At 54.1% G+C, this 26086-nt stretch overlaps 1 protein-coding gene across 18 annotated transcripts in view; it reads left to right on the forward strand.

Annotated features, from left to right (window-relative positions):
- RGS3 (regulator of G protein signaling 3) overlaps positions 1-26086 on the forward strand; it is a 204835-nt gene that overhangs the window by 156560 nt on the left and 22189 nt on the right. For 15 of the 18 annotated variants that reach the window (XM_065572233.1, XM_065572234.1, XM_065572232.1 and 12 more), the window contains one exon: positions 24592-25188. In XM_065572233.1, coding sequence (XP_065428305.1) covers positions 24592-25188 — 597 coding nt within the window. Of the gene's footprint in view, positions 1-4378; positions 4516-4604; positions 5417-23272; positions 23422-24591; positions 25189-26086 lie in introns of those variants that run through there. The other 3 variants (XM_065572243.1, XM_005295617.5, XM_042843468.2) reach the window with 3 other exon arrangements.

The following is a 26086-nucleotide window of genomic DNA, read 5'->3' on the forward strand; positions in this document are numbered from 1 at the left end:
TACCCAGTTTATCCTGTTTAAACAGTGGCACAACATTAACTTTCTTCCAGTCTTCTAGAATTTCCCCAATGTTTCAACAGTTATTGAAAATCAACATTCATAGTCCAGCAAGCTCCTCGTCCAACTCTTTTAAAACTGCTGAATGCAAGTTATCCAGACCTGCTGATTTAAAAATGTCTACATTTAGTAGCGAGAAGGTGAGTGAGGCAATATCTTTTATTCGATCAACTTATGTTGGTGAGAGAAACAAGTTTCAAGCTTACACACAAAGCATTTCTTTCTCACCAACAGAAGTTTGTCCAGTATTACCTCACTCATCTTGTCTCTTTAATAGCCTGGGACCAACACAGCTACAACAACACTGCATATAACTTTAATAGCTGCGGTTTAACATCCTCCTCAGTTACTGTTGGAATGGAAAGTGTTTTATACTTATCAGTGGCGTAGCCAGGGTTGCTGCCGAGGAGGAGCGGCAGAGAAAAAAGGCGCACGTCCTTCGGCGGCATTTCGGCGGCCCTGCACATGCGCTGAAATGCTGCCAAAAGATGGAGCAGTGCTGGAAAAGGTGCCACTTAGGGAATTCTAGGCTCGGGGGAGCAGGCACTCCCCCAGCTCCCCCCTAGCTACACTACCGATACTTATGTAGTCATACGATATGAGTACATCATGTGGTTCCCCCCCCAAATGCAGAACAGAAATAGTTATTGAACACTTCTGCCTCTTCTGCATTTTTTATTGACAATTCTACCATTTCCATCTAGTAATGGACCAATACTGTTGTTAGGATTTTTTCTGATCCTAGTATGCTTAAATAATTCCTTCTTATTGTTCTTAACTCTGCTGGCCATAGAGTTCTTCTTGTGTCCTTTTGCTTCCCTTATCAGTTTTCTACAATTCTAGCATCTGATTTATATTCACTGCTATCAATTTCCCCTTCTTCCATTTGTTATCTATTTATTATTATTATTATTATTAATTATTTATTTATAGTTGCTTCACTTCCCCTCTAAGCCAGGTTCTTTCTCAGTTGTGGCTTTTGGGGCATCTAGTAAAGTGTTCTTAAGTGAGTCCCAATTATCATTCACATTTTTCCATTTAAATTCATCCTCCCAGCTGATTTGGCTTTTAATTGTTTTCAGCTTTGTGAAAAACTGACCCTATATTATACTTGGTGCTTTCAAAGGGGAAAGACAATAACAGAAAATGTGGAAATGGCAGAAGTGCTAAATGACTTTTTTTGTTTCAGTTTTCACCAAAAAGGTTAATAGAGATTGGACATCTAACAGTGAACACCAGTAAAAATGAGGTAGGATCTGAGGCTAAAATAGGGAAAGAGCAAGTTAAAAAAATAGATAAGTTAGATGTCTTCAAATCAGCAAGGCCTGATAAATGCATCCTAGAATACTCAAGGAGCTGACTGAGGAGATATATGAGCCATTAGCAATTATCTTCAGAAACTCATGGACAACAGGAGAGATTCCAGAGGACTGGAAGAGGGCAAATATAATGCTAATCTATGAAAAGGTGAATAAGGACAACCCAGGGAATTACAGACCAGTCAGCTAAATTTCAGTGCCCAGAAAGATAAGGGAGGAAATTATCAAGCAATCAATTTGCAAGCACCTAGAAGGTAATAAGCATGGATTTGTCAAGAACATATCATGTCAAAGCAACCTAACTACTGTCTTTGTCAGGGTAACAATAACAAGCCTTGTGGAGGGGGGGGGGGCGGGAAAGCAGTAGATGTGGCATATATTGTCTTTAGTAAGGCTTTTGATACTGGCTCGCATGACCTTCTCATAAACAAACTAGGGAAATACAACCTAGATGGAACTACTTAAGGTGGGTGCATAACTGGTTGGAAAACGGTTCCCAGAGAGTAGTTATCAGTGGTTCACAGTAAAGCTGGAAGGGTTTGGACTGTATTGTGTTTGCAGATAACGAATGCGATCAAGTCAAGATAAGCAATTGCTAATTTTTAGGTCCGTCAAAACAAGGTTGCCAGCAGCAGCACAGAAGTAAGAGTAACAGTACCACAACCCCCCTCCCATCCTAGAATCACCTTGCAGTCCCCGCCCCCAACTCCTTTTTGGGTCAGGACTCCTACAATTACAACACCCTGACATTTCAGAGTTACATAGCTGAACTCATGACATTGACAATATTTAAAATCATGTGACTGTGAAATTGACCCAAATGGGCTGTGAATTTGGCAGGGCCCTACTCACGCCTAGCGGCAGCAGACTTGGGCTGCTCAGCTAGCACCACAGTGTCCCTTAGAGGACCAGGAGACTCAACTGCAGCCCAAACCCTCCTGCTCGTCCCGGGCCCAGCTCCGTGTGTGCCCTTGGGGGCATGAAGGGGGGCCGCGGGCTGTGACGGGACAGGCCCCAATCCCACTGGCAGACAGGCTACCGAGTGTTGAAGTGCTCAGGCTGCGCCAGTTCGGCACACCTACAGAACATGCTGCACCTGGAGCAGGGGAGCTCACCACAGGAAGGGGGAAGTTTGCCCAGGAGGAGAGGCTGCTGGGGACTGCCAGTGAGCTCCACTAGGGTAGTGGCTGGCCTCCCCTCCCCCTCCCCTCTTTTTTGGGGGGGCAGATGGATATTGCAAGCCTGATATGGGCGAGAGGCCCTGTAAGGCTGCTCCCAGCAGGGGCGGCTCCAGGCACCAGCACAGCAAGCGCGTGCCTGGGGGGGGGGAGCCGCGGGGGGCGGCCTGCCGGTCGCTCTGAGGGCAGCAGGCAGGTGGCTTTCGGCGGCATGCCTGCGGGAGGTCCGCCGGTCCCGCGGCATCCGCGGCAATTAGGTGGTGGGGACATGGATGGTGTGGCACCGGCGGACCTCCTGCAGGCATGCCGCCGAAAGCCGCCTGCCTGCCGTGCTTAGGGTGGCAAAAAACATAGAGCCGTCCCTGGCTCCCAGCCAAGAGCCTGGAGCGGGACCCAGGCAGTGCGCGAGGGCCTAGAGGTAGTTGGACTTAGAAAGAACCCCGGGAGATCTCCAGCGAGTGTGCATGAGGGGTGAGGGGCTCCGGTAGGGGACCCAGGGTCAAGAGACAGAAAGAGACTATGGCTGAGCCCAAGATCTGCGATCTGTGCTCCTAGATCAGCTCCCGTTCCCGTTCTCCAGCTCTGGAGCTTTGTCCACTAGCACTGAGAAACCTTCCCGGGCAGCGGGAGGAAAGGCAGCTCTCCGGATTGCAGGAGGCAGAGTAATTCCCTGCTTTCTTCTAGGCAGGAGAGATGGAGCCGCCTTCAGCACTGCTGGCCTTACCCGTTCCCATCACTGGCACTGACTGGTCCCTTCCTGGCAGCCCAGGCCCTCGGGCCCCTGACCGTGCCAGCCCTTTCCAGGCTGGATCTGTGGGTGGGAAGGACAATGTCTCACTCTCACTATTTACAGCTCCTTTGGCAAGTGCTAGTCAATGTAATGTCAACACAAGCAAACAGTGTGTAAGGGGCACGGTCCAAACCAAGGCAGCCCTGGAGTGCGGCCGTGGGAGATGGGACAGGCCGGTCCCCTGCAAAGGCCAAGCTACTTGGAAGGTGCAGTCATGGAGAGGAGCAGTCGGGGAGCCTGTGCGCCCCGGGTATTCAGGACAGAGAGTTCAGCTCCTCACAGCTTCAGAGAGTGTCCAATGGACAACTCCCTGCCTGCCACCCCTGCCTCCGCTCCCGATTCCCCTTCGCCAAGCCCCCGCCTCCGCTCCCAATTCCCCTTGGCCAGGCCCCCGATTGCCCTTCATCAGGCCCCTGCCTCCACTTCCGATCCCCCTTGGCCAGGCCCCCGCCTCCGCTCCCAAATCCCCTTGGCCAGACCCCCAATCCCCCTTCACCAGGCCCCCGCCTCTGCTCCCGATCCCCCTTCACCAGGCCCCCGCCTCCGCTCCCAAATCCCCTTGGCCAGACCCCCGATTCCCTTTCACCCGGCTCCCGCCTCTGCTCCCGATTCCCCCTTCACCAGGCCCCCGCCTCTGCTCCCAATCCCCCTTCACCAGGCTCCTGTCTCCGCTCCCGATCCTCCTTCACCAGGCTCCCGTCTTCACTCACCCCTCCTCTTTCACCAGGCCCCCGCCTCCGCTCCTGCCTCCCCTTCGCCAGGCCCCCTCTCCGCTCCCGATTCCCCTTGGCCAGGCCCCCGATTCCCTTTCACCAGGCTCCCGTCTCCGCTCCCGATCCCCCTTCACCAGGCTCCCGTCTCCGCTCACCCACTTCCCCCTTCACCAGGCCCCCACCTCTGCTCCTGCTGCCCATCAACCAACTCCGGCAGATCTCAGGTGTGTGGAAGTTGTGACCCTCCCCTGGCACGTGGTTTCTCTGCTCAGTGACAGATTGCAGACGTGATGCAAGCTCCTGGGACAGTTCCTGTTGCACCTTCCCCCTTATCGAGCCTCAGAGTGCAAAGCTCAAAGTTCTGCAAGTGGAGCTGAGCTTTGGGGTGTGAATGACAGAGCCCTGGAATGGCCAGGCTGCGCACCCCAAGTCGCTTGGACACTGGCTGGGAATCCAAGGTATGCTGTGGTGTACATTGGGGGAGATAACGCGTCCTGCCGGGCAGATCCGGGAACAGCCAGGGGCCGGAGAATTCTGTCTCCAGTTCCATTTGTGTCTTTTCTTAGGCTAGTTCTAAAGTCGTCCTGAAACCTGTTCTTTCCCCTCCGGCAGTGCCAAGGGCCGTGCTGTTTCCTTGGCACTGTCTGCCCTGCGCGTGTCCAAGTCAGGAGCAGGCTGATCCCTCACACACTCCTTACATGGGCTCGTTCTCGCCACAGGAAGAAATGAAGCTTAATGGAGACTGGAGCAGCCTCCGGCCCGTTCCCTTTCAGCCCTGAAGGAGGCATTTTTAAAACCTCAGCTTTGCTCCTGTGAGTCCTGGGAAGGGCTGGCGATAGCGAGGTGCCTGCTGCACGGGAGGACTGAGCTGCTCTGGAGTTCTGAGCATCATTTGACTTGGCTGGTTCCTGGCACAGGCTGAACTGGTTTAATCCAATGATGTGATTTAATGAGGACAATAAAATCCTGCTTAAGTGCAGCCCTCCCAGCGAAGGGGAGATGCTGGCCGCACAAAGGGCTGGTCCCAGCAGCTGGACCATTGCAGCTCTCTCCGTTTGCTGCCCTCTGAGTCCATTCTAGCAAAGCTTCCTTCTTTCCAGCATGCTGGTGAGGCAGCGGCGTGAGACCGGCCTGGCTCTGCCGCCAGCGGGGATGTCCCCCGCCTCTCTCCCGCTTTCTGCGGCCGTGACTCTCTCAGGTGCGCGCTTGCCAGGCAGTGCCAGGGAGCTGCTCGACGCCGGAGACAGCAGGGTGGCTGTGGACAGCGGGACCGGGGTTCCTGGGCCAAGCCTTGCAAGCCTCCTCAGCTGTGTCCTGTCCCCTTTCTCCTGTACTCTGGGAAGGTGGCGGCAGATGCTGGTATGTATCCCAGCAGGAGCAGTTTGCTCCCAGGAGCAAGAGGAGGGTGGGACGTTGTCTGCTCGGTTGCCTGAAGGATGGGAAGCTAACGAGCCACCTCTCTATCTAACGCAGTAGTAAAGTGTCAAAACAGGGGCTGGGGCGGGGTATGGCTGTGAGCAGCAGGATTTTCTAGTGCCAGCACTTCAGCATGAACCCATGCTCGGGTCTCCGTCAGGGCACGTCCCGGTGGTACAGGGCTGTTGGAGCGGGCTGCAGAATCCACTGGACAGGCTGGGTTTGCTCTGCCCCCCTCTGGGGAGCAGCACAGCAGCTGGTGCCAGCGCTCTGACGGTGAGGAGGAAACGAGGCAGTACAGGAGCCTTGGGGGCCCCCTGCTCTCCTCTGTAAGACTAACTGGGACCCCAGGATCCCGGTGGGGCTTGACTTCGGAGAGTTGGAGGGTGCAGAGGGCAGTGGGGAGTGTGCAGGGTGGGAGCCGGGGACCTGACTCTCAAGGATTTCCTGCGTGCCTTGGGGCAAGACATTTCACTTCCATGTGCCAGAGCTTTCTGCTCTGTAAGAGCAGGCACCTCAGCGACGTGCTTTGGGAACGTGCCTTTAGGGCACATGCCAAGCGCCAGGCTTTCAGTAGCTTTGTCCTTAGCCAGATGTGGGCCCTGCCCTTGTTCTTTCTGCATGGGGTTGGCTCCCCTTATTCTGTGCGGTGATGGGGTGGGGTCCCTTTTGACAACAGCTGCACTGAGAGCTCGGGGCTCTGCCCTGCTTTAAGATGGCTGTGTCCTTGTTTTTCCTTGCTTCGCTCAGCACTGGCTGTTGTCCTAACGCTGTCCTGGTGCCACACCTGCCCGATGGCACTGTATTGTAACGCACTGACCCAGCCTCCTGCCCTGTGTCTGGGAGCTGCACTACTAAACTTTGGGACCTCTACACCTTTCCCACCCAGCCTGGTGCAGCTCCTGGGACAGACACTCCACAGCCAGCCAGAGCAAGTGGAGCAGTGCGGAGGTGCCGGCGGCCAAGTAGCATAGGCTGAAAGGTGTTTGAGGGAGTTGAGCTTGGCAGTCTCTGTGTGCTCCGGGGCGCTGAAGGTGGGAGCCTGTGGTCAGACATGGCGCCTGGATGGACAGGCTAGTGTAGTCAGCCTGAAAGGGACAGACTCTCCTATGTCTCAGTCTGTGTGTGCATATGCACACGTGTGCATTTCCCTGATTCTGTGTATGCTTTTGCATTTCCCTGTGTGTACACATGTGCATTTCACAGTATGTATGCGCATGCGTGTTTCCCTGTGTGTGTGAGTGTCCATGCATATGTGTGTGTGTTTGTGCATTTCTCTGGGTGTGTCTACATATGTGCATTTTGATGTGTGCATACACATTTGTTTATTTTTCTGTGTGCACATGTGTGTGTGCATTCATGTGTGTGTTTACGCATGTTCCTAGGTGTGCACGTGCACATTTCTCTGTGTGTGCATGTGTGCACTATGCATTTCTGTATGTGCACATTTCCCTGTTTGTGCATTTCTCTGTGTACACATGTGTGCGCATTTCTCTATGTGCATTTCCCTGTGTGCATGTGTGAGTATTTCCATATGTGCATATGTGGGGACTTACCACACACACACGCACTATTATATAGTATACAGAAGGTGTTGGATGTGCAATGACTCTGTTGTAAACATGTACTTGTTATTCAGCCAGAGGGGCTGGTCCATCTGTGTTCATGCAGTGTCAGTTCTGGCATTTACAACCCAAAGATTGGAAGGGGCTAGGGTTTGCTTTGGGATCAGGACTGCAACATTCAGAGCCATAGTAATTGGTCCAGTTCGTGCCTTGAATGCCCTAAGAGCAAAGCCAGCTTGGAATCCTGTACCCTGCTCAGCTCAGGTTATGGCCTCCAGCATGCAGCAGGAGCAGCAAGTCCCTGTCACGGTGCCCTCCCATGGAGACTTCCTGGCTCCCCCAGCCCCGAGGGGCGAGCTGAGTTTGATTACTGATGATAGGGCCGCACACTCTCCAGTTCCCCTATTCCACCCTGTCCTTCCCACCTGCACGGAGCAGCTGGGGATATTTATCACCCAGTCATGTGTTCATTAGCACCAGCTTTCAGTCCCGCAGCAGGGCCAGGTTAGCAGAGCAGGAATCGGTTTGGGGCGGGTCGCTAGCTGCCTGGCTTTGGCAGAAGGCCCAGGAATGTGCGCTAAGAGGAGGCAAGCGGGGCCGGAACTGCTCCTGGAGTGGGGCTAGGCTCATGTGAGCTTTCCAGTGGCAGGTCTGTAGTCGGTGTTGTGACTAACAGGCCGACGGGCAGCTCCTGCACGGGGCGTGTGTCAAGCCGTCCCGCAGGAGCTCAAGAGCATGAGCACCAACCTCAGGGCAGACTGTTAAGAATCAGGGCACAATCCCCAAACGGATTGAGTTCTATACTTGTAGTTCACCAACAAATTGTCACGTGTAAACTCCTCAGGCACCACAATGGCCTAAAAGTGGGGTCACAGACAGTCCCCTTGGGCACTGTGAGCTGTTGCACCACCAGGGGAGCCTGCCTTTGTGATGGATGGTCCCTTACCCCACCAATCACAGCAATGTTCAGGTTACTTCCAATGCCAAAGGATCAGTCACTTATCCCAAAGTCAGTTACACCCTAGATCTCATGCCAAAGACAAGTCTGGTCGCCAGTCCTGTAATAAACCACATACAGATTTATAAATAGGAAAAGGAAAGAGTTATTTATGAGGTTAAAGCAGGTAAATGTGCATGTACAAATGAGTTACTATCTACAGTTTCCAAAGGTAACAGAAGTTTCTATAATAAGCAAGCTCTAGATGTCCTTTAGAGCTAACCCAGGCTAAGCTCTTGGGATCCTTTGCTTATGCACAGACCTTGCCCCCCAGAGTCCAAGCAGCGATAAGATCCAGTTGCCTCTTGTTGGGGGTTTTTATTCCCTTTCCCCCTTATGCTTTGAGCTGCAAACTCAGCTGATGGGAGGAATCCACTTGCAAGACTCATCTTTTTTGAGGGGGGTTAGAAGTAAACAACGAAGTATTTTGTCCTCCTCGACGTTTCACTCTAGTCCACCTGGTGTCAATAGGCCTTCCTTGTCAGGCAGAACGGACCCCTTCTGTTGGAGCTCAGCGCTTCACGGCCCTCTCCTGTCTGCTGATTGACACAGCCCAAGTCTACACGACAAAATTAAGTTGACCTGAGTTACGTTGACGTACAGCCACGGCATGTCCACACTCCGCTCCATGTGCCCTCGCTAGCAGCGCTAGCATCAGTGCAGAGAGCAGTGCACCATGGCAGCTGTCCCACTGTGCAACTTGCCACCATCTAGCGCAGTGCTTTGGGAAGGGTTTGCAATGCCTGCAAGTTGCGCAGGGGTGACTGGGAACATGGTTTCAACATCCCTTGATGCAGTTTTCTCCATCCCATAATTTTATCTGTCCCATTATGTCTCGCGCCTCGTTTCAAAAGCCCTGCAAACCCGCCCATCTGCCGTCGATGTGCAAAGCCTGGATCCTGCACAGCCGCGCACTGTTGTGATGTGTCGCGAGCATGGGGCACCTGACCCTGCAGGATTTGCAGAGCCGCCAGAGGAGCCGCAGGGAACCTGACGATTCCTTGGAGGCCGGCTTGAAAGGTCCCTGAAAGAAACAATTCAAGGTTGCTGTTGGCATTCATGGACGGGGGATTGCTGGCTTAGGCCTGAGAAATGAGCACTGACCGGTGGGATCACATCATTATGCAGGTTTGGGGTAACAAGCAGTGGCTGCAGAACTTTTAGATGCGCAAGACAACATTTCCGGATGTGTATGTGCTGAACTCGCCCCAGCCCTCTGGCCCAGTGACACCAAAGTGAGAGCTGTACTGACAGTGGAGAAGCGAGTGGTGATCACTGTGTGGAAGCTTGCAACACCAGATTGCTCCCAATCAGTCGGGAATCAATTTGGAGTTGGGAAATCCACCGTTAGGGTGCAGGGCTATTAATCACGTCCTGCTACGAAGGACTGTGAGTCTGGGCAACGTGCAGGACATAATGGATGGGTTTGCAGCAGTGGGGCAATAGACGTCACACACATCTCTACTTTTGCACCAGACCATCTCGCCACAGAGTAATCAACAGAAAGGGCCACTTCTCTGTGGTAATGCAAGCGTTGGTGGATCACCAGGGATGTTTTACTGACATCAACGTGGGATGGTCAGGGAAGGTGCCTGATGGACACATGTTTGAGAACACAGGTCTGTGCAGAAAGCTGCAAGCAGGGACCTTCTTTTCAGACCAGAGGATCATCATTGGAGATGTTGAAATGCCAGTAGTGATCCTGGGAGACCCGGCCTACTCCTGACTCCTGTGGCTCACAAAGTCCTACACCGCCACCTTGACAGCGGCTAGGAGAGCTTCAAATCCAGGGTGAGCAGGTGCAGAATGATGATTGAATTCCTTGTGAAAGGCCACTGGCACTGTCTACTCACAAGATTAGACCTCAGTGAAAAAAAAATATCCCAATGGTTATAGCTGCCTGTTGTGTGCCTCATAACATCTGTGAAGCAAAGGGGGGGACGTTTCTGCCGGGGTGGAGGGCGGAAGTGGAACAGCTGGCTGCTGATTTTGAGCAGCCAGATAGCAGGGCTAGAAGAAGAGCTCAACAGGGAGCATTATGGCTCAGGGAGGCTTTGAAAGACCATTTTAATAGCGAGCCGCAGTAACGTGTGTTGCTGTAGCATGCTCTGCCTGGCATTGTTTTTGCACCCCAGTATGAACCTTGTAATGAGTGTGGTGTGTGTAGTAATATAACATTGCAAATGCACCTCTGGCTACTATCTGTGAATGATGTCAGCCCCAGCCAGCATATGGTGTGAACTAATAAAGATGAATTAAGTTTCCATAAATAGACTTTTATTCCAAACCCAGGTAAACAGACATATTTATAACGGAATGAAACTTTCTAAATACAGGGAAAAGAACCTTTCAAGGGGAAAGAACAGTCATTTCCATTTCACAAGCACATACATTTCACCAAGCACTGTGGACACTGCAGCACAGCCCTGAGCTTGGCTCTGGGTTCCCTACCTATGGATCACAAGGAACCTGGGACAGCAATCCAGTGTGAATGGGAGCAGCTCCCACTGGCTGCAGCGAGACTTCAAATCGCTTGGTGCCTCAGTGCCAGGACCATGCAGGACCCAGGTACAGCTCAGGGTGCACCTGCCCTGGGGCCAGATTCCGCCCTTAGCCCATGCCCGTCGGATGTCAGGGAGTGTGTGTGACTGGGTGCATGGCGCTTTGCACCGGCTGGCAGACACCCGGCTTATTGAGCTAATGAGATTTCCCGTTGCTAACAAGAGGAAGCCAGAGCTGCATGTGAGGTGCTGGACCAGGCTTGGCAGTGAGGCATTTCATGCATGGACCATCCCCGCCGTCTCTCTTTGGGTGTGCTGGGGGGTGGGGGTGTTATATGCACAGGCTGAGGTCTGTGTACTGGGCTGAGTTTCAAGCACGCCCAGCTCTGCCCCTTTCCAAGGCTGGAAATGGATCTACGTTCAAGTCTGGCTCCATGATAGCTGAGCGCCTGGTGTAATCCGCTCAGCCAGGGAGGAGCAAGGAGCTAATGGTAATCGTGGCTCTTGTGCCGAGTGCTGGGTAAACAGCTGAAGTGGAGTGGCCTGTTGATAGCTGTGGTCTCAGCCCACAGCCTGGAGTGCAAGGTGCCTGTCCAAGTCAATTCCACAGAATGCCGGGGGAGGGAGATTTAGCAGAGGCATCTGAAATCTGGCCTTGCTGTTAACCAAACCTGAAGAGCACTTAGCAGCAGGGCCTGGCAGGGGAGCGGGAGGGGGAGGGCTCTGCTCAGATCACTATCACCCACTGCCTCCACCTGCTTTCTCCGCCTGCCCAGCCAGCCAGCAATAACGGTCATGCAGAAGGCTATGGAGGAGCACTAGCAAGGTGCCAACTCCAGTGAGCGCCGATGCACAGCACCAGTGCCACTCCCTGTGCTTGTGCTCTGGGAGTGCTCAGAGTGGCAGTTCTAGCAGGATTTGGGGGGTGCACCTGCGTGTGTACCTGGGCATGTGGACGGGTGTGTGGAGTAGAAGGGGACTGGGCCCTGCCAGCAGAGGGGAAACAGGCGCCTTGTCTGGCAGCTGTGGCTCTGGGGCCCATTAAACCACAGCAAATGCGAACGTCCTTGGCACTGCAGCTCTTTTCTCCCTTCGTCGCTTGTGGATTCCCTCGGGAACGGTGCTGGCTCGGGCGGCAGTTGCACAGTGCAGGGACTGCTGGGGTTAAGGACATCACATATTTTCCAGTAGAAAGTAGTTTGGAAACATAGCGGCAGAGTTTCTATTTGCAGGAAGCATTACAACTGGTCTCTTGCTTAGTGTCGCCTGAGGACAGGGCAAGCTGGAAAAGCTGATGCCAGGAGTTTAAATCTGATCTATAGATTTGCCTGGTGGCACCGTGGTCACCCACCTGCCTTTTCTCAGCAGGTAATGGTGCCCCTGGGGAGCTCCAGCAGCGCCCTCAATAGAACAATGGGCACAAAGGAGCGCGCTGTCTGGGGAGAGGCTGGTGCGTCTTCAGCTAGCATTTGACATGGACATTAATAACTGCAGAAGCAGAGGCTGGCTGCTGCGCTAGCATCCCACTGAAGCTCTGATGTGGACGTATATAGGGCACGGGCGCTGCTAGTTCTCATGCAGCGGGCGGAGCTGCAGGTTGGGTATTGTTGCAGGTAGACGTGGATGCTGCTAACTGGGATTCAGCTCCTCACTGAGAGAACAGACTTGGTATGTGTTTCACTGAAAGTTTTGTGGTGTGTGGTCTGTGCCTTTGATCTGTTGTGAACTGGCTGGGGCTTGAAGTGTCTGAAGAGGCTGCATGTACCCAGAGTGTGGAGCAGAAATGTCCTTTTAAATCAAAAGGTGTCTCTTCAGTTTCCAGGACTCCCTGCTCCCGTTCTGGCTTTGGTCTCTGATGGGGGAATCTGTTCTGTTTCACCATTGCTTTGTAACCTTGCAAAGTGATGCTGAATGAGATCTTCTTTCACAGGATTTAAAAAAACCGCGATGGCATTAATGGGAGAAATGAGCTGGGGTTTGTAGGGAGTGTGCCTGTTTGCAGTTTCCCCTCAAGTGCTGGGCTGTTCCAGCAGGGCCCTTTGAAGAAACCATCCTGTGGCAAAAGCAGCATTTACAATGTGAGCTGCAGACAATGGGCTTCCTGTTGAAAGTGGCGCTGCCGCTCGCTCGCTGCTTTTGCAGACATTTATCAAATGGGTGTGTGATCTAGCAGCCAGCTTTAAACTGACCACTTCAACAAACTCCCGAATCTCAGCGGGGAGAGAGGGGGGGGGGAGGAGTTGGACACAGGGAAAATGTAGCTGGGGCCAATAATCCATTTTCTTGGCGGTGTGTATGAAGCCAGCGGTTTGGGGAGGGCGGGCTCAGTGCTGTGACTATAGGTGACTGCACATGGGGAGATTTCTTCTTCTTCGTGTGTTTCTCTGATTGCTAGGAACGTGCTGCACGCAGTTAGAGCTGCCCCCCTGCTCTGCTCTGTGCTGGGAGGGTGTTTGTACCCTGCTCTGATGTGTCCTGACGCTTTCAGAAGGCCGACACAGTCTTGCCTGCTTGGGTGAATTCCTCTGCTTTGGGGACAGCCTGCATGCCCTGTGAACTCCAGCAGCATGATTTGTGGGCATGTGCATCCTGTTCTGGGATTCTCCAAGAAGGTTACCCAGTTCACGGGGCTACCCTCCCCCAGTTGCTTGTTTTCAAGGCTGTCTGGGACGCTCCATCTCCTGGGTAGCAGTGGGGGGTTGCAGTTTTGGGAGAGGAGCCTGTCTAGTCTGGAATATGCTGCCCTTGTGATCGTCTCCCCAGATGGATCAGTGCCGTGAGAGCGCAGGCGATGGGCACCCAGGCCACGCGGCTTGGAGCCTGGCTGCTCCCCGGGCACGGGCGCCAGGTGAGAGTTCGTGAGAGTTCGCCGATTAAAACCAGTTGCCATGGCTACCGAAGAGTAACATGGCGACAGGAAATGGCTGAGAGCTCAGCGGGCTGAGCCGAGCGGCGCCATGCCTGCCCTGCGAGCTGCGAAAGGCGAGATTGCTGGGGTTAGCACACTGACCTGGCAGGGAGCGCGCTCCAAGGCAGCCAAGCGCGCAAGTGCCACGAGCTTGCTGGTTTTAATCTAGTCGTTCGCATTACATCACCAGCCTCCCCCGCCCCCCATGGGACAGCATTTGCACGGTGCCCCCGGCATGGCAGGACAGGCGGGCGGCCGTGCAGGAAGGCGGCAGAGCTCAGCAGAAGCTCTGTGCCTGTTCTCTGCATGGCGCTGGCTGTCATGGGTCTTCGGTTGATGAGCATCCAGCCCCCTGATCTACCCAGAGAAATCCAAGGCAAGCCCCTCTTTCCAGGAGGTGAGGAGTGGAGTGCAGGCAACAAGGGCTCGTGTCATAAACCATTGCAGCTTTCGCACCCTCGGTCCCTCTCCCTGACACAGACACCCGGCTATGCACACTGCCCCCCCTCCCAGCTTGCGATCTGACTGCCAGCGACTGTCTCTCGGGGGCCTGGGAAGCTCTGGCGGGCTGAGCGCTCAGGGAAGGTCTGTCGTTGCTGTTTGGCTGCTGCCGTCTCCAAGATGCCATCACTATATATTATTCCGGAGTTGAACAAACAAGATTGTTTACAGTTCGTTTCTAGAGCGTGCGGAGCCTGGTCCTTTTATGGACATGTGGTGTGGTCACTGCAGCAGTGAGGGCTGCGTGATACCCTATTAAGACTTAGTTTATCCAGAGCTATCAATTGGGGATGACAGTAATGGGGTAATGGGATTATTCCAGGCTGCTGACATAGGATCATTTCCTTCTGCAAAGGCCTTTGTCTCCTTCCAGGGCTCGGAGACATTTCAAGCAAGGCTGGCTTTTGGTTTTGTTTGCTTTTCAAGATCCAGACGGTTGCAATGGCACCCACTGTCCTCGCACCCCCCGAGCCGATTGGACAATCGATTCTACAGCACAGGCTGGTGTTGCTGATACATTTCTTGTTCTTCGCCAGGTCAATAGGCTCAGTGCTGCCTAGGTTCAATAGTTAAGCAGAGTTGCTGTGAGATTCCCCCCCGTGAATGGGGCCAGCGCCTCATGCTGGCCTCTGCGCAGGTGAGTCTCCCACTCTGGCCCTGCACAGGGGCAGCCCATCCCAGTGGCATCCAGTGCCTGGATGGCAGTCCCCTCCAGGTGAGCAGCCGGGGGGAGCCGAGACGCCCAACATCCCTTTCAGCATCCTGTCCTGGTTGCCCCCGCTAGCCAGGCTACGGAGACAGCACACAAACAACCCCCTCGTGCTGGCCCAGTTACAATCCCAGGGCCAATGTTCAGTGCACACAACGAGCAGAGGGAGGAGGGAGACCTCTCCTGTTGGAATTTATTGCAGAGATTGGTGGGGGCCAGGTGCCCCCTTGGCCTGGGAAGAGGGGGGCCAGGTGCTGCTGTTGACCTGTGTAGCTCCGGCAGGTTTCTGCAGTAGAAATCCCTGTCATGTCCCCTTTGCTGTCTCCCTTTCCCCCTCCCTGTGCCAGTGCAACCCTGGGCCTGGCAGGGGCACTTTCCTGCCCACTGATGAGATGCCAGTTTGGGTGGCAAGCCCTCCTCTTTAAATCACAGCTCTGGATAACTTGCACCCCAGAGTTGTGGTGCTGTGGATTTTCAATAAGCCTTGGAACCCTGGGAAGTGCCAGAGGACGGGAAGAAAGCGAATATCGTGCCAATATTTAAAAGGGTAAATGGGGTAACCCGGGTAGTTATAGGCCTGTCAGTCTGACATCAATCAATAAAGAATGAAAGGAGAGTAACAGGGTAGTTGGCCCATTAGAGGAACCTGGGCTCAGCTGGCCTATTCCAGTCCAGGTGCTGTCAGCTGGGCCAGTGAAGAGGGTGGGGGACTAGAGGAGGCCAGGTGAGATCCAGTGGTTCAGTCAGGAAGAGCAGGAGATGAGAGCTGCCACAGAGAGAAGACGGTTCCTGGGAGACGGCTGAAGGCAGGAGAGCTGTAAGGCGGTGCTGGCTGGAGTCCCCAGGCCAGAGAGCCAGGGCCGGAGGGCTGGAGAGGGCTGCAGGAAGGCAGCTGCAGAGGGGCTGACCCCCTGGCGTCTCCTTGCCAGAGAGCTGGGTCCTAGAGGAACCATGAGAGAGAGGCTGTGGGCGCTCCGGCTGGGAAGAGCAGGGTTGTGCCCCGGAAGGAAAGCCTAGGGTGGCTGTTCTGGTGGGGGGGTCAGAGGACGACTGTTAAAGAGTCCAGGTCTGATGCAAGACACCAGAATGGTGGGACTGAAGCCTGGGTTTTAAAACTGACTTGCACAGGTTGATGGGACAGTTGGTTTGGGACTTTGGTACTGTGTTTTGGTTAATAAACTGTTGATGAACTAGAGAATAAGCTGGTATGGACTTCCTGGGAACCCAAGAGGGAAACTGAGGTGAGGGCCACTTGCAGGGTTGCCACAAGGGAGCACCTCAGAGGAGGTCACTTATTTGCAGAGGGTAATATAATTAATGCCAATCAACATGATTTATGGAAAATAGATCAAATCCAACTAACTTGTCATCCTTTTTTTCTATGAGCTTACAAGCTTGGTTGATAAAAGTAATAGTGTGGATGTAATTGACACTTCTGTAAGGCACTGACTTAGTACCGCATGACATAATTCGAATGATATAAAATTTACATAGTAAATGGATTATAAATTGGCTAATTAATGGGTCTCAAAATATAATTATAAACAGGGAATCATCATTGAGTAGGGGTGTTTCTAGTGGGGTCCTGCAGGTACCAGTTCCTGGCCCCACGCTATTTAACGTATTTATAAATCAGTGGCTCTCAGCCTTTCCAGACGACTGTGCACTGGAGGCTGATTTGTCTCACGTATCCCAAGTTTCACCTCACTTAAAAACGACTTGCTTACAGCATCAGACATAAAAATACAAAAGTGTCACAGCCACACTAATACTGAATATTTGCCGACTTTCTCATTTTTACCAAATCATTATAAAATAAATCAATTGGAATATAAATATCATACTTACATTTCAGTGTATAGTACATAGAACAGTATAAACAAGTCATTGTATGAAATTTTCGTTTGTACTGACTTGGCTAATGCTTTTTATGTAGCCTATTGTAAAACCAAGCAAATATCTCAATGAGTTGATGTATCCCTTGAAAGACCTGTGTGTACACGTACCCCTGGTTGAGAACCACTGTTGTAAATGACCTGGAATACAACATAAAATCATCATGGATAAAGTCTGCAGATGACACAAAAATTGGGGGCATGGTTATGAAGAGAACGGGTGACTGATACCAAGCAATCTGGATCACTTGGCAAACTGGGTGCAAGCAAACAGTATGCATTGTAATGCAGCTAAATGCAAATGTGTCTGTCTAGGAACAAAGGATGTCAGCCATACTTCGAGAATGGGGGGCTCTGCTGGGAAGCAGGGACTCTGAAAAAGATTTGGGCATTGTGGTGAATAATCATCTTCCAGTGCGATGCTGTGTCCAAAAGGGCTAATGCGATCCTGGGATGCATAAACAGGGAAATCTTGAGTAGGAGTCAAGAGGTGTTTTGACTGCTGCTGGAATCTGTGTCCAGTTCTGGTGTCCACGATTCGAGAAGGATAGTGAAATGTTGGAGAGGGTTCAGAGAAGAACCATGAGAATAATGAAAGGATTAGAAAACCTGCCTTATAGAGAGAGACTCAAGGAGCTCAATCGATTTAGCTTAACAAAGAGAAGGTTAAGGGGTGATTTGATCACACTCTAGAAGTACCTACATGGGGAACAAATATTTCATTATGGGCTCTTCTGTCTAGCAGAGAAAGGTCTAACATGAGCCATTGGCTGAACGCTGAAGCTAGATAAATTCAGATTGGAACTAAGGTGTAATTTTTTAACAGTTAGAGTAATTAACCACTGGATCAGTTTTCCAAGGGTTGCGGTGGATTCTCCATCACTGACATTCTGAAATCAAGACTGAAAGTTTTTCTGCTCTAGAAATTATTGTGGGGCAATTCTCTGGCCTGTGTCACACAGGGGGCGAGATCACATTGGCCCCTCTGGCCTCAGAATCTCTGAATTTCACACAGGCACCCGACAGACGGGGCTGACTTTCAGCTGCTGATTTGAGCCCAGTGACCAGAGAGAAATTCTGCGTCTGTTATCTTTTCAGGAGTCCCTGAGCTGCCCAGGCCTCTGCGTGTTTTGTTTGGGGCCAATAAAGTTTCCTTTCAGTTTGGTGCACACAGAGCCAGGTGAGCTCAGGGCTGCCCCTTCTCCAGAGATCTCTGCTACCTCTGAGCCATCCTCTGCTCTGCTCTTGCTCTCACAAATCGGTTCCATTCCAGCAGGCCTCTCCTCGGGTGCTGACCTCCCACTGTGCAGTGAACACCATGGCTGGAGCTCGCACTGAACAGTCTGGAGATGGAAAACCTGCCGTGTGGCTCTGGAGAGGGGCGTCTGTTCATATCCTGCTCACAGCAGACCCTTTGATTGAATTTGCACAGATTTAATTTAATCCAAAAATGTTTCTCATCTTAAAGGAGCTTGTTCATTTCCTGTTAGCCCTTATCTGATGCGGGCATCCAACAATATTAAATGTAAGGATTGATCTGATAGGCAGCCTTCAGGCGCGAGCAGAGACTGATACGGGGATTGCTGCGAATCAGGGTGCACTAGAACAAGTCACCTGTGTAGGTTTTCCCATCATTATTTCATGAAATGATAATACTAATGAATGTGATATAAATAATGCCCAAGCTAGTGTGATTGCTGGGCACACTAGGTAGGATGAGCACCACACAGCAAGTTTGGAAACATCCAACATTTGTACAAGAAATTGTCCTGGGGGTGTGAAATGGCTCGTGGAACTGAGAGTATGGAGCATTTTAGCTCCAAGTCTCTGGTTTGACTGCAGATCAGTACTATTCGAAATCTGAATGTCATGACAGTTGTCTGGGGGCCTGGGTCTGGGGTGTGACTGCAGCATGTGTAGACAGACCCCAGCTAGTTGTGATCCAGCTAGTGTGAACAACAAGAGTAGTGAAGCCGCAGCAGCAGCACAGGCCACTCACACATGTACCCAGGATCCTGGGTCGGCGGGGTTAGTCCATACAGCTGCCCTTGATGCTGCTGCTTCACTGTGATTGTTACTTGAGCTGACTTTGGTCTAGCTATGTCTACACACATCCCATGTTTGCCAGCTGCAGCAGAGAGGCCAAGGAGTGGGTGGGTGTGTCTATTCAGCTCCCCTCTCATTGGAGAATCAGGCTGCCCTGGTCTGGGGAGATGCAGGCCGGCAGTGTACCTGTTCTGGATAAAGAGAGGATTTCGGGCTCCAGAGGTGTCAGGCCAGTCTATTCCTAACTGCCCTTCCTTGCACACATGAGCGAGGCCTTCGGCTGGCTTGCTGCATGGGGCAGTTATTGACCGGCGCTCCTGTACCCGCTGCCTGCAGTGACTCAGAAGCGTGAGTACCAAGCTCAGAGCAAACTGGCAGGAACCAGGTCAAAAACCCCACCCTAGCCGTGAGTTCCAACCAATTATCCAACTGGTAAACTCCCCAAGCACGTAACAGCTGAAAGGTGGGGTCACAGACAATCCCCTTGGGTACCCTGATCTGTCACACCAGCCAGGGGAGCCTGCCTTTGTGATAGATGGGCCCTTACCCCACCAATCACAGCAACATTCAGGTTACTCCCAGACCCAAAGGACCAGTCACTTAAACTGAGCTGGGGTATCTTACATCTCACATCAAAGACAAGGCTTGTGGCCAATCCTGTAATAAACTATCTAAAGCTTTATGACTAGGAAAAGGAAACCAGAGTGTTATTTACGAGGTTAAAGCAAGTAAACATAGGTACACAAATGAGTTGCAATCTTAAGTTTCAAAAGGTAATAAAAAGTTCTATGACTGGCAAGCTCTAGATGTCCTTTGGGGGAACGTAGGCTAGGCAGTTGGGGAATCTCTCGCTTATGCCTAGTAACACTTTGCTCCCCAGAGTCCCCCTGAAAACCAGACCTTATGACTACGGGCTGGGCTCTAAGAACATCTGTCCTTTCAGGATTGGTCCGTCCCATGTCACCTGTTCCCCCGTGTCCCAGGTGTTGCTCTATCACTGCAATCTGCCACTAAGGGGGCAGCCATTCTAAAACCAGTCAGGGACTAGTGAAGCTTGGTGCCATTCGGGAATTCCCCAAGCTTCCCGCAGGTGTAGGAATCTCTAGGGCTCTGGGTCCCTTGACTGCAAGATGTCTCCAGGGTGCACTGAGTCTGGCATGTGGGGTGCAGGAAAGGGCCCCAAAGTTCCTAGAAGACCTGGTTGTTCTAGGACAGAGCCTGCTGTCTGTGCGGTGCCCAGGGCCCCCTGTGGCATTGCCCAGGACTGGCAGCAGTTTTATTGTTGCATGTGAAATCTGATGGTGAGCGATAATCTATACAAACTGGATCTGTGGGCGGAAGGAGCACTTAGCCGGTGGTTCGTTAGCTCTGCAGGGAGAGGTAAATGATTTCCCCAGGGCTGGGAGTGCCCGCACTGAGGGAATTGCTGCTGCTTGGCATTTGGTTTCAGAACTACCTTGTTCTTGACTTTATGAAGCAAAGGAGTAAATCGGCAAACTTCCCTGGGAGAGTCGCCTCTCGCAGGTGGTTGTCGTCCTCTTCTGAGAGCAGGAGACCTTACGGCCCAGCCTCTGCTTCACCTCTGCCCCCTGCTGCCCAAAGAGAGAGCGGGAGAGCAGCAGGGCACCCCTGGGCCTAGCCAGGGCTCTTCAGCATTGCCTGGGGCTGTAGCACCGGGGAGCCAAGTGGAAAACGAGGCTGTTCACACACATGCTCACTGGAGTCCCTGTGAAACAGCTGTGAAAGGACATAGCGCTTCAGACAGAGGGATGTGTGTGTATGTGTGTAGACACACACCTGTTATTGTCCTATCCTGATTGTAATACATGGTAGGACTCAGGGGTGCGTGATGGAGACACGTGATACAGCAGACAGTCCCACCCGAGCACACACCTGTCCTCATGGGGTCGGGAAAAAGAAGGAAAGTCAGTGAAAGTCTTTTAAATGTCAAGTATGAATTAAAGCTTTCATTGGGACAACAGCTCGTCCTCCTGTTGCTTTTGGCTGCAGAGAGCTTGTGTCAGGAAAGCCCCGGTGCACAGGGTGCTAGATGAGATTGAAAGTGGTGATAACTGCGCTGATTGGGAAAAGAGAAAAGCTAGTGGAGCTGGGCTGGAGCCACGTTAAACACAGGCCCAGCCCATGGTCTGATGAGCCGCTCCGAGACCTGGCAAACTTGCACCAGCTTCTAGCACAGTCATAGAATCATAGAGTATCAGGGTTGGAAGGGACCTCAAGAGGTCATCTAGTCCAACCACCTGCTCAAAGCAGGACCAATCCCCAGCTAAATCATCCTAGCCAGGGCTTTGTCAAGCCTGACCTTAAAAACCTCTAAGGAAGGAGATTCCACAGCCTCCCTAGGTAACCCATTCCAGTGCTTCACCACCCTCCTAGTGAAATAGTATTTCCTAATTTCCAACCTAAACCTCCCCCACTGCAACTTAAGACCATTATTCCTTGTTCTCTCATCTGGTTCCACTGAGAACAGTCTAGATCCATCCTCTTTGGAACCCCCTTTCAGGTAGTTGAAAGCAGCTATCCAATCCCCCCTCATTCTTCTCTTCTGCAGACTAAACAATCACAGTTCCCTCAGCCTCTCCTCATAAGTCATGTGCTCCAGCCCCCTAATCATTTTTGTTGCCCTCCGCTGGACTCTTTCCAATTTTTCCACATCCTTCTTGTAGTGTGGGGCCCAAAACTGGACACAGTACTCCAGATGAGGCCTCACCAATGTCGAATAGAGGGGAATGATCACGTCCCTCGATCTGCTGGCAATGCTCCTACATATACAGCCCAAAATGCCGTTAACCTTCTTGGCAACAAGGGCACACTGTTGACTCATATCCAGCTTCTCGTCCACTGTAACCCCTAGGTCCTTTTCTGCAGAACTGCTGTCTAGCCACTCGGTCCCTAGTCTGTACCAGTGCATGGGAATCTTCAGTCCTAAGTGCCAAGGCCGCCCAGAGGATTCAGGGGGCCTGGGGCAAAGCAATTTCGGGGGCCCCTTCCATAAAAAAATGTTGCAATACTCTAGTAACATGTATTTGGAAATGTAAAAAATAACCAGTGAAATACATTCAAAAAATATTTGTTAATAATTTGAAAATACACGAAATACATTATTTAAAAACAATAAATGCTTTAATGGTATGTATACATTTGCAATTACATAATGTGCTGTCGCTGGGTGATTGTGATGGTTGGTGCCAATGGGCTGACGCTGCCTGGGGGTGGCGCTACTGTTGCCCAGGGCTGGGTGGGGAGCTGGGCTCTGGGTCGGGGGGTGATCGGTTCAGAGGGGCTGGGCTCGGAGCTGGGGGTTAGGGCTGTGGGGGGATGGGGTCGGGGGGTGCCCGGCTCAGAGGGGTGGGCTCAGAGCTGGGGGTCGGGAGGTGCCCGGCTCAGAGGGGCTGGGCTCGGAGCTGGGGGTCAGGGTTGTGGGGGGCTAGGGTCGGGAGGTACCCGGCTCAGAGGGGCTGGGCTCGGAGATGGGGGTCAGGGCTGGGGGGGTGCCTGGATCAGAGGGGCTTTCCATGCCGCTTACCCCCTCTCCCGCCGCTCGGCCCGCCGGAGCTCGCAGCCCCGCCCCCTTACCACACGACTCCGAGCCAGGCCGCTGCAGCGCTGTCCGGGGCCACTCCTGGACGCGGCGTGCTGAGGCGCCGGGGGATGGGGGAAGGCAGAGGCGGGCGGGCAGCTTCCGACATTCTCGTGGGGGCCCCTGCGGGGCCTGGGACAAATTGCCCCACTTGCCCCCCCCTTCTGGTAAGTGCAGGACTCTGCACTTGTCCTTGTTGAACCTCATCAGATTTATTTTGGCCCAATCCTCTAATTTGTCTGGTCCCTCTGTATCCTGTCCCTACCCTCCAGCGTATCTTCCACTCCTCCCAGTCACAGGCGCCGGCTTCCTCCAGGTCCCAAGGGTGCTCAACCTCCCGCTTCGCCCCAGGCCCCACTCCCACCCACCCCTGCCCCACCTCTTCCCGCCCAGTTGCTTTGATACCGGGGGCTCCCAGCAGACTCGCCCAGCTGCGTGCCCCAAGGAGAGAGGATTTCTTAGTGCCTGCAGGCTGCTAGGGGGTAAGCTGTGCCCTTTCCCAAGCCATGCCTCATCCCGGACCATCCTGGAGCAGTGCTATGCCCAGGCAAGGTGGCACCAGCTGGCCCACGAGTGCTGGGCCCTGGCTCAGAGCCAGCCAGCAGCAGCAGCAGCAAGTGACCTCGGTGCTGCCTGCTCTCTTGATGTGATCACAGGTCTCACTCTATGGGGTGTTTGTCTCAAAGCCCAGCTCCGAGCTGTGGTTCCCTGAGAATCTCACCTTCCCCGTGGGAAAGAGAGCCCGTGACTGGCCCTGCTGGCTGCAGAACTGGGGACGGCCGAGGCTCAAACACCAGAAGGTGAAGAACAAACCTGACAATGACCATTTGAAAAGATCCCATGTTTTTCTGGGGCCTGGCTCATGAGAGCCCCACGGTGCTGCAGGGGGGTGGGAACCCCAGAGCAAGAGGAGCACCAGGCAGCAGGGGGCTGGGATCTGGGAGCCCTGAGTGAGTGGCATGTGGCCAGCCCAAGGCAGGCTGTAAGTGCAGGCCCAGGCTAGGCTGAGCCTTGGGCAATCAGCAGATGAACAGGGGCCGGCACTTCCCCTTTGCTTTTTGTTCCTGTGGCGCAGGAGGGGCAGGAGCTGCCAGACGAGTGTGTCTGGTTTCACTGCCTGCTTCTCCCTGCTGCAGCCTGGCCCCTGGTGCTCGGAGAGCCAGGCCAGCTCTGCCGGATCTCCGGGAGGCTGAGCCAAGCCACAGCGGGTGCTGGGGTGCCATGCAGGGTAAGGACGGTGCCTGTTGGTCACGGGCTCTGGCTGAGCCCATCTGTGTCTGGAACCTGTGCCGGGTGCCCGTAGCCAGAATGTGCCGAGCCAGCCTGGCCTGGCCTCGTGCACTCTCAGTGCCTCGTCCCCACCACCCCAGGGTCTGTGGCTGCCGGTGTCTTCAGCTCTCCAAGTGGGGCTGCCATGCCAGAGCTCTCCGAGCTCGGAGCAGCAGCCCTGCTGGCGACATAGCTGCTCCTGGCACTCCGTGGGGACCCGTCAGAGAACTCTGAGTCAGGCGGACCCTGCCACGCAACAGAGGGTGCCCCACTTGCAAGCAGCCCAAGCCCTATGGCGAGGTGGGGCTCATGGGACAGACTGGGAGGATGGTCAGTGGGCACAGACTGGGGCTGATGGGAAGCCCTGGGTTCTGGGTGGGCTCTGCAAGGGTCCCTCCAGAGCCGTGTCTTCATGAGGGCTACCGGGCCATGCAGGCTGCCAGCAGAGGTCCCTGGCTTGTGCCTGGTGCTGAGGCTGAGGGGGCGTGTAGGTAGTCCAGGCCTGGGTAAGGAATGGTGTCCCTCGCCTCTGTTTGTCAGAGGATGGAGATGGATGGCAGGAGAGAGATCACTTGATCATTGCCTGTTAGGTTCACTCCCTCTGGGGCACCTGGCATTGGCCACTATCGGTAGACAGGATACTGGGCTAGATGGACCTTTGGCCTGACCCAGTACGGCCTTTCTTATGTTCTTATATGATGCAGTCCTGCCATCGTCTGCCCCTCCTCCTTGGCACTGCTCTGAGAGCCCTCGGCAGGGACGGGCTTGGGAGGCCCGGGCCCGGCTGTAATGAGGATACTAAAGCATCATGGCCCCTCGTTCTGTGGGTCGGTGGTTGGGGCTGGAAGGACATTGCCCAGTGCTGCCTCCCCCGACACCAGCAGAGGGCAGCATGCCCCACTCCAGAGCTGGAAGAGCTGCGGCCTGGCCCAGCCCGTTGTGGGCAATGACCTAGCAGTGGGGCTGAATCAACATATTGGGGGATTAGAAATCGAGAGACCTCGGTACGACCCCTCCCCCGGGACACTGGGGGATGTTGCTGGCTCCCCTTGGCGCACTGACCTGGGGGATGTCCCTGACTCCCCTTGGCTTATTGTTTCCCCCCTTTTGTCCTGTCTTTCCCTGGCAGATGCTTGAGACGGACACTGAGGAGCTGAGGGTGATGCCCTCTGAGGAGGAGAAGGTGGCAGGGGGCGATGCCTGCCCGGACGCAGAAGGGGCACCAGAGGGGGCGTTGAAGGAGGCTGCCCTGGGGGCCCCACTGCAGGAGGAGAAGGTGGTGATTGCAGCCGAGTGTGTGGAGGAGCAGCCTGGCTCCAGCCCGGCCTTTGTGATCCCGGAGTTGCGGCTGGACAGCACGGCGGACGGCCTGACGGACGAGGAGGATGAGGAGGAAGACGAGGACGAGGACGAGGAGGACAGTGACCAGCTCTATCTGGAGAGGAGCGAGGGGAAGCGCTGCAGCATGATTGAGCCATCGGGCTGCGAGCCGACCTACACCCTGACAGTGCAGGGCTCCCTGCGGCGCCGCACACACAGCGAGGGCAGCCTGCTGCAGGAGACGAAGGGCCACTGCTTCACCTCCGACACCACCCTCAACTGCCTGGACATCCAGAGCCCCCAGACCCGCTGGGCACTGCCCTCGCCCAGGACCCTCAAGAAGGAGCTCACCAAGAACGGGGGCTCCATCCACCAGCTCGGCCTCCTCTTCTCTGGGCACAGGAAGGTACGTGAGCCAGAGCCCCCCGCTCCCTCCCCTTGCCAGGCTGCTCTCCCTCGCGGTGGGGAGGAGCTGGGGGTGCCCTCCCTTGCTGGGGATGTCCTGCTGTCAGGAGGGCTGACGGCTATCTCGGCAGGGTCTGACCTCCTCTCCCCCATGGAGGAGTCCCTCTGTGCCCCGGGGATACAGGCCTGGAGCCAGAGAGAGAATGGGGGAGGCCGGACTAATGCCTTCCTCATCTGCATGGCCCTGGGCAGATCCAGTCCCTGGCCGCGGGGGTTACGGGGGGCACAGCTGGGGAGGTTGGCATGGGGCCCCAAGCACTGAGGCTTCTGCCACCGGGCTGACAGGCCTGTGTCCCTGCAACCCAGCCGCTGGGGGTGCTGTGTGCCCATCCGCCAATCCTCATCCTGTGCCCACCCTGCCCATGGAGGACAAGTCACTCGCTGAGCCCGAGTGCCAGGCCCCAGCCCAGCTGTCTCCAGAGCCCAGGCACTGTAGGACCCGCCACCAGCATCCCCAAACTCCCACCCCCACTGCAGGGCTGAGGTTGTCCTGCTACGCTCCAAGCCTCAGCATGGCAGATGGCAGCTTGGGTTCCGCTGTGGTGCCGGTGGGGTGAGCGGGCAGCATTCACGGAGCTGCTGTGCCTCTCCTCCAGATTGGGCTGGTTTGGGGTGTGTTTTTGGTGCCCCCTCCAGGCAGCCCAGTGCAAATTCTGCCCCAATGTCCAGCCCTGGGCTCATAAGACCCAGCCCCTCCGCCCCCAGCATCAGTGCTACCAGTGCCTCTGCAAGACAGGTGGGGATCCCCTCCTAGCTCCGGGAAACCAGAGACCCCAGCCTGGAGCCCCATCTCCCCAGCAGATCGATGGTGCCTGGCACGGGGGAGCTGAGCCCTCGCC

The sequence above is a fragment of the Chrysemys picta genome, chromosome 18 (assembly GCF_011386835.1).
Source record: "Chrysemys picta bellii isolate R12L10 chromosome 18, ASM1138683v2, whole genome shotgun sequence".
NCBI classification, from domain to species: Eukaryota; Metazoa; Chordata; order Testudines; family Emydidae; genus Chrysemys; species Chrysemys picta.